The sequence below is a fragment of the Hyperolius riggenbachi genome, chromosome 4 (assembly GCF_040937935.1).
Source record: "Hyperolius riggenbachi isolate aHypRig1 chromosome 4, aHypRig1.pri, whole genome shotgun sequence".
Classification (NCBI taxonomy): Eukaryota; Metazoa; Chordata; class Amphibia; order Anura; family Hyperoliidae; genus Hyperolius; species Hyperolius riggenbachi.
The window spans coordinates 434,560,499-434,576,520 of NC_090649.1; the positions used below are offsets into that span (position 1 = coordinate 434,560,499).

Consider the following 16,022-nt stretch of genomic DNA (forward strand, 5'->3'; position numbering starts at 1 on the left):
CAGGTGAGTGCTGCAAACTGATCAACTAAGGTATATTAAAAATGATAAATATCTTCACTACAGCAGCACCACTGGATCAATGGAGATGCACAGTAATCTTTCTTATTATTATTTTGTATTTATATAACACCCACATCTTCTGCAGCACTTTACAGAGTCCTGTCACTGACTGTCCCACAGGAGAACTCACAATTTAATCCCTACCACAGTCAAAAGAAAATGTCTGTCATAGCCTAAGGTCAAATGTATGGGAAAATAAATGAACTCTCTTGTATGTTTTTTGGGAAGTGGGAGGAACCCGGTGTGCCTGAAGGAACTCCAAGCAAACAAGAGAAGAACAGAAACTCAAACCAGATAGTGACCTGGTCCAGAATGGAAGCGGGGACCCTAAAGTTGCAAGTTAACAGTGTAGACCACTACACCGCTATGCCACATTAAAGAGAATCTGTACTGTCTGATTTGTACGATAAAAAAAAACAAAAAACATACTAATCGAGTCACTGTGATCTACTGGATCCCTCTTTGCCATTTCCGCCGCTCCCTGCCGCGATCCTGGCTTTTAATCGCCAGTTTTAGGCAGTGTTTACAAACAAAAAACATGGCCACTAACCAGGAAGTGGTGTGTGCGTGTGTGTGTACACACTAATATGTGTGCATGTATGTGTATATATATATATATATATATATATATATATATATATATATATATATATATATATATATATATATATATATATATATATATATATATATACTCCAGTCTGGGATTCCCACAGTTTCTCAGCATGTGACAGGCAGCACCCCCCCCCCTCCCCCCTCAGCCTCACAGACTGCATCACATCACAGACAAGCTGAAACTGAGAGCAGAGACGTTGTCTGTGAGCAATAAACGAAGCACAGAGGAGTGAGCCTAGAGGGGGCGTGCATAATTTGTATTCATTACAACAGAGGCAGCCCATTCCTCCCTGGGTCGACAAAGCTTGAAAAAGAAAAGAAGAAGATTAGATATATTTCAGTGCAACTAGAAAAGGCTGCAGTAATGCAGACCACATTAGAACAGGTATAGGAACTTATAGGATAGAAGAAATAAGACTGAAAATGTTGTTACAGAGTCTCTTTAAAATGTCATGTTTTATCAGCTACACACCAAACCAAACACTAGCACAGCTTACAAGATAGAGGAGGGAGACTTCCATCCAGCTACTGGCTCTATTACACTCCACTTCTTCTCTCTAATGAAGGAAAGGAGGTCTTCAAGCATCCTGGAACCGTGGTAACGGCGGAACACCCCATCTTTGACACTACGAATAAAAGGAGATTTATGAGAATATTGTAAAACTGCAATTTAGCGCACTCATAGTGCAATTAAGAAAGGAGGCAATTTACATAGATGATATTACTTTAACCACTTCAGCATGCGGTTGTTTTCACCTTAAGAATGGAAGCAATTTTTCCCTGTCAGTGCTACTCCCATTCATTCGCCAATAACTTTATCATTACTTATCACACCGTAATGATCCTGTTTTTTTTACCCACAAAATTGTACTTATTTACTTTTGGCATCTACAGTATAAGGCGCTATACACCAGGAAGTTACCAGGTATCCAGGAAGTGCTCAATCTTTTTTCAAAGGACAACTGTAGTGAGAAGAATATGGAGGCTGCAATGTTAATTTCCTTTTAAACAATGCCAGTTGCTTGGCAGCCCTGCTGATCTATTGGGCTGCAGTAATGTATGAATAACACCAGAAACAAGCATGCAGCAAATTTTGTCAGCTCTGACAATAATGGCATAAACACCTGATCTGTTGCATGCTTGTTCAGAGGCTATGGCCTCAATTCACTAAGCTTAACTCCTGTCTTTAATAACTCTTCTAAACTGTTTTACAGTTATCACAATTATATCACCATAGTGATAACTGTAAAACAGCCCAGAAGAGTTATTAAAGACAGGAGTTAAGCTTAGTGAATTGAGGCCAATGTCTAAAAGGATCAGAGATAGAGGATTAGTAGGACAGCCAGGCAACTGGTATTTCCTAAAATAAATATGGCAGCCTCCGATCTTATTACAGTTGTCCTTTAACTATACTTGTTACTTTTACTGTTACGAATCAACATGCCTCATGATTCGAGGCATGTTGTTATAAATTTATAGGCAATTTGATTGGCTCAGTGAACACGTTCCCCTTCACCAATAACCATGTAATTCCCGCTGTAAACGAGTGACGGAAGTGTGCGTCTGCACCCACCGCAGCAACACTGGAGGCATATACGCATCCAGATAGACTTAGCGTGGCTCCTTCTAAACGACTATAGTCGTCCAGATAGGATAAAGTGGTTAAAGGATACCTGTAGTTGCCTTAATATCAAAAAGTTACATAGTCGTCTAAGATGGTGGAATACTCTGGATCCTAGAGAGCCTTCCCGGTTTTCTTTCGGTTTCCTTGTTCCTGCCGGCTGTGTCTTCAGGTGTCCTCAGAAGGCTTTAAAAGTACTTGGGTTTTCAAGCACTTCCAAAGACGAGCGGCTCCATTCTGTGCATGCGCGATTTTGCGACCTGAACCGCTCGTCTTTGAAAATAATAGGAGAACCGAGTACTTCCAAGCCCTCCCCAGGTAACCCAAAGGCTCTTTTGACATTAAAGTTGGATCACTGCGACGGCAGACCGGCAGTGAAACGAGGGGGTGCAGAGAGGACCGGAATAGCTCTAAGGGATCCACAACCTTCCTTCTTCTTAAAGTGGTCTGAAACTCTGACATAACATTCAATAAAAATGTGTTTTCCTATTTTTTTATTACTCATACGGTTATCATATTTGCTTTTGTGCACAAGTAATATTGTCTGTCTACAAATTCTACGTTTCCAAAGTGTAGTTTATCTTGCCCTGAAAGCTGCCATTGCATTTTATTCCAGCTGCTTTTTATTATATATTAAAATCTTCTAATGAGCTGTGTGTGTATGCTTGAAACAGAGCCAGCTTCTCAGAGAGTGTTTTTTACTTGTTACACACAAATGTATCAACATTGGAATGTAAACCAAGATTGTTATCTCCAGTCTGGATGCAGATTTGAAGCTGAATAGCTTTTGCACAGCAGGACAAAGTGCTGTGTTTAACCATTTCAGTGATGTTCTGCTACATTTTTTTTTCAGGGATAGTAGCTTTGAAGCTGTAAGGAATCTTTTAGAGCAAAGAAGAAATGCTGACTTTAAGACCACTTTAAATGGAGCATGTAACTTGTTTTCTTTTAGGTACCAGTAGCTACAAGTATCCTAAGAAAACGGCAGGTAGGTACAGTGGATTGCAAAAGTATTCGGCCCCCTTGAAGTTTTCCACATTTTGTCACATTACTGCCACAAACATGCATCAATTTTATTGGAATTCCACGTGAAAGACCGATACAAAGTGGTGTACATGTGAGAAGTGGATCGAAAAACATACATCATTCCAAACATTTTTTACAAATAAATAACTGCAAAGTGGGGTGTGTGTAATTATTCGGCCCCCTGAGTCAATACTTTGTAGAACCACCTTTTGCTGCAGTTACAGCTGCCAGTCTTTTAGGGTATGTCTCTATCAGCTTTGCACATCAAGAGACTGAAATCCTTGCCCATTCTTCTTTGCAAAACAGCTCCAGCTCAGTCAGATTAGATGGACAGCGTTTGTGAACAGCAGTTTTCAGATCTTGCCACAGATTCTCGATTGGATTTAAATCTGGACTTTGACTGGGCCATTCATTGTCCTGCTGGAAGGTGAACCTCTGCCCCAGTCTCAAGTCTTTTGCAGTCTCCAAGAGGTTTTCTTCCAAGTTTGCCCTGTATTTGGCTCCATCCATCTTCCCATTAACTCTGACCAGCTTCCCTGTCCCTGCTGAAGAGATGCACCCCCCGAGCATGATGCTGCCACCACCATATTTCACAGTGGGGATGGTGTGTTCAGAGTGATGTGCAGTGTTAGTTTTCCGCCGTTTTTGCATTTTGGCCAAAAAGTTCCATTTTGGTCTCATCTGACCAGAGCACCTTCTTCCACACGGTTGCTGTGTCCCCCACATGGCTTGTGGCAAACTGCAAACGGGACTTCTTATGCTTTCGGTTAACAATGCCTTTCTTCTTGCCACTCTTCCATAAAGGCCAACTTTGTACAGTGCATGACTAATAGTTGTCCCACCTGAGCTGTAGATCTCTGCAGCTCATCCAGAGTCACCATGGGCCCCTTGACTGCATTTCTGATCAGCGCTCTCCTTGTTCGGCCTGTGAGTTTAAGTGGATGGCCTTGTCTTGGTAGGTTTACAGTTGTGCCATACTCCTTCCATTTCTGAATGATCGCTTGAAAAGTGCTCCATGGGATGTTCAAAGCTTTGGAAATCTTTTTGTAGCCTAAGCCTGCTTTAAATTTCTCAACAACTTGATCCCTGACCTGTCTTGTGTGTTCTTTGGACTTCACGGTGTTGTTGCTCCCAATATTCTCTTAGACAACCTCTGAGGCCCGCACAGAGCAGCTGTATTTGTACTGACATTAGATTACACCCAGGTTCACCCTATTTAGTCATTAGCACTCATCCGGCAATGTCTATAGGCAACTGACTGCACTCAGATCAAAGGGGGCCGAATAATTATGCACACACCACTTTGCAGTTATTTATTTGTAAAAAAAATGTTTGGAATCATGTATGATTGTCATTCCACTTCTCATGTGTACACCACTTTGTGTTGGTCTTTCATGTGGAATTCCAATAAAATTGATTCAGGTTTGTGGCAGTAATATGACAAAATGTGGAAAACTTCAAGGGGGCCGAATACTTTTGCAACCCACTGTATATGGATGAGGAGGAGTTGTGACACAAGTTTCAATAGTATATTATGCAAGATTTTAATTTTGTTCTAAGACAGATTGCTGTAATCTTTCATAAAATAAAGGAATCATGAACTTACTGAAATAGCGTGGGAAGTTTTGTGACGAAGAAGCGACCACTCAGTCCTAAAGAAGACAAGTAAAGCATTTAATCAGTCGTGCTGTCACAACACAGGCATATCATTATTAAATGAAATAAGTGTAAGCACCAATGATGCCCTATAAAGTGAACTTATTGATGGCTACCAATCATATTTAATGGAAGCAGGTCAAGAAAAGCTAACATCTAATTTATCTATATGAAGCATCGCAGGCTCGGCATATAACTGAATGCAGAACTTACATTTAAATATCTGTACCACATTAAAGGACAGCTGAAGTGAGAGGCATATGGAGGCTGCCATGTTTATTTACTTTTAAACAATGCAGATCGCCTGGCTCTCCTGCTGATCCTGACACATTTAGCCAAAGACCATTAACAAAGATGCAGATCAGATGTTTGACTTAACCTCCTTGCCGGTTCAATTCCTCCGGCAAGGAGGCAGCGCAGGAGGTTTTTTTTTTTGTTTTGTTTTTTTAAATCATGTAGCGAGCCTAGGGCTCGCTACATGATAGCTGCTGAGAGGCGGCATCCCCCTACCCACTCCGATCGCCTTCGGCGATCAGAGTAAGCAGGAAATCCCGTTCAGAACGGGATTTCCTGCAGGGCTTCCCCGGTCGCCACGGCGACGGGGCGGGATGACGTCACCGACGTCATGGACGTCGGGACGTCATAGGGTATCCCGATCCGCCCCTCAACGCTGCCTGGCACTGATTGGCCAGGCAGCGCAGGTGTCTGGGGCGGGGGGGGGGGGGGGGAGCGACTCGGCGCGGCGGCGATCGGAAGTTACAAGCAGCTAGCAAAGTGCAAGCTGCTTGTAACAAAAAAAAAATTATGCAAATCAGCCCAGCGGGGCCTGAGAAATCCTCCTGCGCAGGTTACCCCGAACACTTGTGTCAAGCTATGCTTCACGTTTAAAAGCGGTTATAACTGGAAAAGGATGTTGTACTAAGTACTAAGAATGAATGTCACTTGGGGGTTGAATAAAACTGATAATGATGTGAGCACAGAAAAGACATTTGTGGTTATTTCATTATAAATGTTATGTTATATTTGTCTGTCTGACAAGTGCCTCTTTGATTTAATTGTAAACAAGATGACTGAAATGATCAAAATCAATGTCAAACTGGCCAAAACACTCAATTTAAGTGGGGGTTGAATAATTTTGAACACAACTATACAGAGCTCCCTGATAATCCGTTTGTGAAAAGGAATAATTTCTCATGTAAAAGGGGGTATCAGCTACTGATTGGGATGAAGGTCAATTCTTGGTAACGGTTTCTCTTTAAATGATGAAGCGGGACCTTACACTGCATCCTCTACAAGCATCCAGAGGCTTCTCACTACTGAGGTATGTATCTAACACGCACCCAGGGGTGTAACTATAGGGGAGTAGCCCTTGTGATTGCAGAGATTTGTGAGCCCACCAACTAACAACCTTCCATTCCTCCGATAAAGACTATACTTCACATAAGGTGTTATTATTGTGTATTTATATAGTCCCAACATCTTCCACAGCACTGTACAGAGTATATCGGCTTGTTACTTAACCGTCCCTCCCTCAGGGCTCACAATCTAATCCCTACCATAGTCATATGTCTGTATTTGTATTGTGTATGGATCATAGTCTAGGGCTGGCATGGGCAAACTTGGCCCTCCAGCTGTTCTGGAACAAGTCCCACAATGCATTTGCCTTTATGAGTCATGACTGTGGCTGTCAGACTCCTGCAATGAATTGTGGGACTTGTAGTTTCGTAACAGCTGGAGGGCCGAGTCTGCCCATGCCTGGTCTAGGGCCAATTGAGGGGGAAGCCAATTAACTTAGCTGTATGTTTTTGGGATGTAGAAGGAAACCTGAGTGCCCGGAGGAAACTCACAAATACATGAGGAGACCTAGCGCTGCAAGGCGAGCGAGCTAACCACTATGCAACTGTGCTGCCTCTCGGGCTACACATGTTATGGGGTGAAGATCAAGATGGCTACACTTGTTTTATGACCCTTGTGAGATGGGTCACATGACCATGAAGGGCACCAAGGGAAGGGGTGTGAACATTGGGTGGGCACCATAAGTGTTGCTGGGGGGCATGCATTGTAGTTACACCACCTTACACACCACTACAGGTTTGCAACGCATAGAAACGCAGATGGCGTGCGTTCATACGCATTGCGTTCCCATCGCACGGCCATCTGCGTTTGATAATGTGAAGTATGGCCTTACCCTTTTGTGTCTCACATTTACATTTTATTCATCATGTTACTTTTTTCACTGTAATTACCAATTCTACATTTTGTATTTTATATATTGGTGTACACCATTGTCTATATTATTATGTACCACATGTTTGTTTCTTACTTTGTACAGCGCCACGGAATATGTTGGCGCTTTATAAATCAATAATAATAATGAAAACATAAAAACACCATCAATTACCTGTATCTGGTAAAGGGCATTAGTTTAACAAGAAAAGAACAGACATGCTACACACGTCTCGTTATGCAAAAATGGACTTCAACATCATTACAGGTGAGAGACAAAGAGCTACTTTAATTACTTTGCCTTTATAAAGAAAAAGCCATCAGCTCCTAAACTTTTTCCTGTATATTTTCTAAGCCGTCTGTCTGGTCAGCTCCCCAAGAAGGGCCATGGGAATTAGACTGGCCTGTTCAAATACTTAACTGACAGCTCTAAATAGAAAAACCATTACTGAAAATTGCTTATCATTGTAAGCACAGCTGGGGCTTTAGCAAACCTGTTACATATTCAGGAAACAAAGAGAGCCTGACATACGCAAAGCAGAAAGGACTTATTTCCGCCATCTTTAAAAGCAGATTAGGAGTATGGTAAAAAAAAAGGTATGTAAAAAGGAACTGCACTGAAGGACACTTCAGTCCTCATGGCGTTCTTTAAGCCAGGACAGAAAGACTTCATAGCGCAAGCCAGCCGGCACATTGAACAACGCAATATAGATTAGAAAGAGCCATTACAAACGGCCGTTTTGTGCCAATAAAAGTGAGCAGAAGCATTTAAGCTATTGAATAAAGCACAATGATTATTGAGAACTAGACTTGTTACAGCATTCCGCCCAGTAGTGGAAAAGCTCATTGTTCTTATCGGCTTTTACAGAACAAAAAAAATTGCCCGTAGGTCATTAAAAATCCGCTAAGTGAATTTAACAGACAAGTTGCCGTTTCAGAGACGTACCCAGAGAGTGTGAAGAAAGTATATAATAAATAAAATCGATAATTGATGTAACACTCAAAGGGACTTTGAGCACCTCTCATGGGCATGCCTTTACGACAGACGACTTCCAACAAAGTTGTGCTATGACCGCTCTGGTGGAGCCTCTTACAATGGCCATGCGTGTCACTTCCTCTACCTGCTTCATTCAGTGATGCACTTCTCTAATAGAGAAGACAGGGGGTGACCCGGAAGTTATAACATAGCCAAGATGGCATAGGCAAGATAGCGAAAAAACTATTTGGTGTACAACCGCGATTCAGGCATCAAATGAAAAAGGAGAGCACCAACCACAGAAAGGTATGCATCTTTAAGTACTTTGTAGTACTGGTCGGAGTCTTAAAGCGGATCCGAGATGAAAAACTAACTAGAACAAGTAACTTGTCTATAAAGTTTAGATACTGTAGGCGAGGCATGTTTAGTTTATAGGGAATTAGAGTATTAAAACAAAAACAAAAAAGTATTTGGCTTGAGGAATGCCCTATAAACAATAGGAAAGGAACACAACTATGCAATGAGTAAACGTTCATCTCGGATCCACTTTAAAGGCATGCCCATGAGAGGTGCTCGGAGTCCCTTTAATTGTTGGTGGTCTGGACAAGTCGTGGTTAGCCCCGACTTTGCCGAGTTCCTACGCAGACCAGTGCAGCTTATTTTAGGAATAAAAAAAAAGGTACTTATGATACAGGTCTATAGGGACTGTCAATGAGATGTAAATAATGCTGACTTGATACAGAATTACACCAATTTTATGCAGCTTGAAAAAGGCCTTATCAAATCTCACCTTACCTTAATTTGATTGGTCAATTTTCAAGCTGCATATATTTGCATTCATTAACCACTTCAGTCTTCAGTGTTTTTTCACCTTATGCATCCAAGCAACTCCCATTCATTCACCAATAACTTTATCACTACTTCTCACAACGAAATAATCTAGATCTTGTTTACTCCACCACCAATTAGGCTTTCTTTGGGTGGCACATTTTGCTAAGATTTATTTTATTCTAGATGCATTTTAACTTTTCTTAGTTTTCGGCCATTATAGTTTTAAGATAATACTGTGCTTCCCCTTAAATAAGACCTACCCCGAAAATAAGACCTAGCTGTGGGACGCTTTGTGTATGGGGAGGTATGTAGTCTCTTACCGCACTTCCCTTGTGGCTGCGTCCCCTTCCGTTCTAGGTAACTTCTTTGGTGTCATCGGCTGCATAGTATTCAAGCTGTGAGGGCGCCCTTTGACCCTCACGCTGACACTGTACGCAGTACGGTTTGCCAGCGCTCTCCTCTGGTCACAATCTTGTGCGCCCGACTGATGCGTTCCAGGCGCACATTGATTATGACAAGAGGGGAGCACCAGCGCAGAGCCAACCGAGCGTACTGCATAAAGCATTAGTGTTAGGGTCAAAGGGCTCCCTCACAGCTTGAATACTATGCCGACACCGGAGAAGTTACTTGGAACGGAGGGGGGCTCAGCCACATGGGAGATGTGGTAAGAGCCCACATACCTCCCCAAACACAAAACGTCTACCCCTCTCCAGAGAGTAAGCTCCGCCCCCCCCCCCCCCCTCAAAAAAAAAAAAATAAGCCCTAGCACATATTTCTACCCGCAAAAGAATATAAGACAGTAGGCCTGAATGATTTTAGGAAAAATTTGAAATTGAGCGATTTCTGTCCGAAATCATGATTTCCTTCAAATCAAGCTTGTTCCACCTCTGTGTCTCTCTGTCCCCGGTTTCTCTTTGTGGGGCCTTTGTGTTCCCTCTATATCTCTCTCTGTATCTGCTCTGGGTCTCTCTCTGTGCCCCCTCTGTGTCTCTCTCTGTATCTGCTCTGTGCCCCCTCTGTCCCCCAAGCTGCGGCAGTGCTGGATATACCTTCCAGCACCAGTTCAGTGATGCCCGCATATCCACTTCTTCTCCTGCAGGATCTAATGCATGGGTTACTTCTTGTATGTCATGTGACATACAGGAACCAGGAAGTATGCCGTGCACAAGAGCCGGCAGATGGCAATAGAGGCCGGACAGGGTTGGGTTTGTGCATGTCCAACACTGCTGATGCTGCGGGCCGCACTTGCCGGGACTTGGGGGGGAAAGTATGAAACCACTTCTTCAAACTTCCCCATGCGGAAATGACATTATCGCGATACACGCCACTTTGACGATTCTGAAATTGTAATCTTGGTAATCGCGATTTCGGTTTAAATTCGATTTATCTTTCAGGCCTATAAGACAGTGTCTTATATTCGGGGAAAGACGGTGCATGCTACGATAATAAAAACTGTTGGATTGACTTGAGCTGTGTCTTATCAGTTGTTTGAACAATAGCAAACATCTTTTTTGGTTTGTTTCAACAACAAAAGTTGTTTGATAATGGTGCATTTAAAAGACATTGGTTGAGCGTGTGTATGAGCCTTCACTAACAGCATAGTGTGCAAGTGATTAGGGAGGCTGGATGGTATCTTACTATTTTAGCAGTTAAACTGTTTTCAACAGCATTTCTTGAACAGCAAAGAAAACCCTGAGAATCCCCCCCCCCCCCCCCCATGAAGAGATGGACTGGCCCAAAACCTGTCTGTTCTGTCAGATTTTAACTGCCTACTTTATTCGCAATAGTGGTCCTTTAACTACTTAAAGAGGAACTTCAGCCTAAACAAACTTACTGTCATTAAGTTACATTAGTTATGTTAATTAAAATAGATAGGTAGTATAATCTCTTACCCACCCTGTTTTAAAAGAACAGGCAAATGTTTGATTTCATGAGGGTAGCTATCTTTTTGGTTGAAAGGAGGTGACAGGGAGCATGAGACAGTTCCAACTGTCCTGTGTGCTGATCACCCCTCCCAGTTGCTAGGCAACGTGAAAAACATAAGAAATCCCATCATGCTTTGCACAGCAACAGGGAAAAAAAGCCCAGGCAGTTTTCTTTGATGGGTGGAGCTTAGCTAAAATTGCAGCTAAAAATGATGCTTCGGTAAGAAAAACAAAGCTCTGATGCTGTGAAACTGTTAAAGAGAATCTGTATTGTTAAAATCGCACAAAAGTAAACATACCAGTGTGTTAGGGGACATCTCCTATTACCCTCTGTCACAATTTCGCCGCTCCCCGCCGCATTAAAAGTAGTCAAAAACAGTTTTAAAAAGTTTGTTTATAAACAAACAAAATGGCCACCAAAACAGGAAGTAGACTGATGTACAATATGTCCACACATAGAAAATATATCCATACACAAGCAGGCTGTATACAGCTTTCCTTTTGAATCTCAAAAGATCATTTGTGTGTTTACCTTCTGTCCCCTTCTTCTCTCATGCACTGAACATTACAGGCTCCCTGCAGACAGCTCTGCCTGTGCCTGTGTTTGTAATTCCTCAGTATGTGTCAGCCAGCTACTTTCACAGCCAGAGGAGGATTTTTATCCAGCTCTCTTCTATCACTGATAAGATAGCAGAGAAGCTGCTGGCTTATGTAAATAAAACACACACTGGAGTGTGCATAGAGGAACAGACCAGCACGGAAGAGTTGGCAGCCTTCCAGACACAGGCCACAAGTCTGACAGGGGAAAGATACATTGATTTATTACAGAGACTGTCATAGTACAAAGTGCTGCAGTGAGCCAGAACACATTAGAATAGGTTTAGGAACTTGTAGGATGGTAGAAAAAACGTTGTAATTTTTGTTACAGAGTCACTTTAAAGAAACACCAAGCCTTTTCAGTTCTGCTGAGTAGATTTTTAGTCCGGAGGTTCACTTTAAGGACCTTAATGATTGATATCTACCCCCTGTTTTGATGACTACCTGGCTGCCAGGGCGTAGCTTTCAATACACCGACGCAGCGGGTTCTCACCGCTCTCGACGCTCCTGACGATCTTGCTGCTGTCTCCCCGCTGCAGCTCACTTGCTCTGCCGTCTCTATAACGGCAAAGCCCTGTGAGCAGGACAGGAGCAGATTTCATTGGCTCCTGACCCTGTCTATCAATGTAAGTGGCTCCCATTGGCTTACATTGATAGACAGGGTCAGGAGCTAATGAAAACGGCTCCTGACCGGCTCACAGGAACTCTGCTGTCATAGAGATGGCAGAGTAGGTGGCCCAGGTTCCCGATGTGCGGTGCAGGCGGCGATTGCAGCGGGTATGTGCGACGATTCGTCAGCATTCCATCGTTTCTTGTACAAGCGATCTCTGGTCCTTAAGGGGGCAGAGACCGCTGGTACTTAAGTGGTTGAGTAACCGGTCTAAAACTTCTGTGTGGCTGACAGAAAAAAAGCTTGTGAGAGCAGCACGCAACACACAAACATGCACGGCTACTTTGATCTTCATAACTGCAGCAAGCAGCCAAGGATCTCGCTTCTACCTCTCAGGAACAGGACTACAAGCCAGGTCTCCAAAACAAAAGGGATGCAAACGCATGAACTGGCAACCCATATGGATGATCCAAGCATCTCCAAATAGGTGAGAGCTCTCCATTAGGGCATTGCCCCATCTACTACACCTTTTACAGAGTGCGCTCTTTGTTCCTTTCTTTTCTCTCCAAACTAGATCTCCACAAAACCAAACCTATAACAAAAGATATGCGGTATTCTCCTCCCAGAGCATTCTGGGAAACCAGGTATATTTTCAACTGGCTTTAGAACTCTTAGGACCTATTTCCACTAGCGGGATGATGTGATGATCGCATGGAGCCACAGGTACTTTCAGTTGTCTCCTGGAGGACCAGATGCTGCTTCCTATTAGCGCTAAGAGGAAATGGGATGCATGCTGCGAGAGAATCTGAAGCATGCATCCAATTATTTTCCTGGGTCGCATCATGAATGAAAATTCGCATTCAGTGGATACTACCCCACTGACTTGCTTTGGTATCAATTCAAAAGCAATGCGATGATCGCATCACGGTTAGTGGAAACAGGCCTTTACTAAACAAACATTCCGCAGTGATCACCTGACAGGACTAGGTCGCCACTTGTGATAGATTTCAGAATATAAATCAGGGAGAGGAAAGATTTACAACGGGCAAACACTGAGTAACTTATAAAGAAAATATTAGAAAAAAAATAAATAAGCAATTTTATTAATTCAGTAGGGGCTGATTCGCTAAGCTACACTGCTCAAGCAGCGCAGCTTAGTGTGGCAGTGCAAGTAAATTTTCAAAGTGTTGCACGCTACTGCTGTAGCATGCACTACTAACTTACTTGCGCTACCCCAAAACTAACGGCTGCTCCAATGGTCCCACTCTGGACCCTGTCAGGTCCAGTGACTTTGTAGGACGAGATCCCCACACTTTAATTGGCCCAATAGGCTGCCTGTCACTTGACAGGCAGACTGTTGGGTCAAAGTGTGGGGATCTCGGCCTACAAAGTGAATCAACCCCCAAGTCAGTCAGCTAATTGTACAAGCTGTTAGTCAGTATTTCTCCTGTCTGGCTCTCGGGGAAATTGCTGATGTTGCTGAAGATGTGTCTGACACGGACGCTGCCCGGGGGGACCAACTGTATACACCTCACCACGGCAACAGTGACATGAGTCCTCTGCTGCGCATGCGCACTGTCCCAGTTTGAAACATATTGTATGGCTCTCAGGAAAATACATTTCAAAAAGGTTCCTGACCCCTGCTCTATACGTATTCTTGACGAGCAGTTTGCTGCAGTTCATTTCTGATAAGGAGCATGGATTACTCTTCCATTGCAGCATTTATAATAATACTATATTTATAGGCTACAGCTCATCCGCGCAAAGATTTCCTATGCAAACATTCAATGAATTATTCACAGAAAACTTTTCATATATGCATTTTTCTCTTCATATAGAAAATGACGGATTTTATACGTGCAACATGTGCACTGCTGCTATGGAAACTGGAAATCCCCGGGTTATATCAGATAAACACTACAATCAGAATGTTTAAGAGAGCTCAGGGGATGATGTCAATATAAACACGCAGAGGACCTATGTAACATCGCAGCGTTATATGTTCAGCCCCGCTATGATGCAGCCCAGCCAGATGCCTCCTGCAATATTCAGCATCCTGCTACAAAATAAAGTGTCGAATCTGGCTGAATAAATGTGCCATACTGCAGAACGTTCAATAATCTGCTGCACAGCCACAGGCAAGGGGTGCATGAAACTGCTCAAGCTTAACAGGATAAGGGAAAGAGAGAGGTAGAAAGAGTGAGAAAGAGAGCAAGAAACAGAAAGCGAGGGGAGAGAGAGAGAGAGAGAGAGAGAGAGGGAGAGAGAGAGAGACTGTGCAGGCAATGTGACCAGGGGGTCCTGGAGGATGAGGCCCACTTCCTGCTACACTGCAGCAAATATACACCGTTGAGGACCTCCCACTTCCAGAGACTCTCCACCCACATCCCAGATTCCCCCCCCCCCCCCCCCCCCCCCAAGATGAGGAGAGGAAACTCTACATCCTACTGGGGGAAGAGGAAAAAACTGTGAAAATAGATGCTTGATATGTCGCTGCCTGACACCAACTGATAGGTACATACCACCACATGGACTGTATAACCCCATACTCCCCTCCTCTATGGACTATATATCTCATCCCCCCATAATATCCTTTACATCCTCCACACTCCTATGGACTGTTATATACCTATATCGTTCACTTACTCCCGCAACCCCGCATGTTAATGTTTTGCTTTGGCAATGCTACGAGAGAGAGAGAGAGAGAGAGAGAGAGAGAGAGAGAGAGAGAGAGAGAGAGAGAGAGACACACAGACAGACAGACAGACAGACAGACAGAGAGAGAGAGAGAGAGAGAGAGAGAGAGTCGCAAGCACACATGACAAATTAAAAGGAAAACTAAAGTGAGAGCAATGTGGAGGCTGTCATTTTATTTCCCTTTAAATAATACCAGTTACCTGGCAGTCCTGCTGATCTTTCAGGTATCAGTAGTGTCTGAATCAAACACCTGAAACTAGCATGCCGCTAATCTAGTCACACCTGGATCTGCATGCTTGGTCAGGGTCTATGGCTTAAAGTATTAGAGGCAGAGGATCAGCAGGACATCCCAGCAATTTGAATAGTTTAAAAGGAGATAAACGGGTCAGCCTCCATATCCCTCTCACCTCAGGTGTTCTTTAACTGCTTGTCGACTGCGTCACACCGACGGGTGTGGCCACGGCAGCAGCCCCAGGACCGCCGGCGTAAAGTCCTGGGGCTTCATTTTGCAGGAGATCTCGCGCACGCATCCCTCCACTCCGCCTTCAGTCTTCCAGCGGCAATCGCCGCTCGGAGACTGTTAGAAGTCGAAACTGCCGTCTAATTACCGTGTGACATGGCTGTCCCCTCCAGAGTCTCAGCGGTGGTCGGCTGTCATAGGCTGAAGCCTGTGACAGCGGATCACAGTGATTGGCTGGCGGGGAAGGGAGGGTTTAGTAAAAAATAAATAAGGAAATGTATTTAAAAGTAAATACAAGAAATATTTACAAAAAAACAAAAACACTGGGGGGAGTGATCAGACCCCACCAACAGAGAGCTCTGTTGATGGGGAGAAAAGGGGGTGGGGAATTCACTTGAGTGCCAAGTTGTGCGGCCCTGCAGCTTTGGCTTAAAGCTGTAGTGGCCTACTTTACAAAAAATGCCCTGGTCTTTGGGGGGGGGTAAAGCCTGTGGTCCTGAAGTGGTTAACCACTTGTGGTTTTTTGACACGAGTCTCACGTCCAGTTTAGTGGTCTTGGCGGTTCCTGGACAGGACTCTCCTGTCCTGCACTAATTGCTGCTCCTACCGTCATGCGCTCCTGCACACATTTCAGTGAAACAATGAGTTGAAGAAAAAAAAAAAACTTTATTAAAGTGACAGTGTCACATTAATCATAAAGTGGCAGTTAAGTGTTGACCTCT

The 16,022-nt window shown here is 43.6% G+C and overlaps 1 protein-coding gene across 1 annotated transcript in view; it reads right to left on the bottom strand.

The window, feature by feature from the left end:
• Nucleotides 1–16,022, bottom strand: part of TMX4 (thioredoxin related transmembrane protein 4) — a 111,000-nt gene that overhangs the window by 54,786 nt on the left and 40,192 nt on the right. Inside the window, exons 3-4 of the mRNA XM_068232507.1 lie at nucleotides 4,929–4,974; nucleotides 1,173–1,301 (exon numbers count right to left, since the gene is read on the bottom strand). Coding sequence (XP_068088608.1) covers nucleotides 1,173–1,301; nucleotides 4,929–4,974 — 175 coding nt within the window. The remainder of the gene's footprint in view (nucleotides 1–1,172; nucleotides 1,302–4,928; nucleotides 4,975–16,022) is intronic.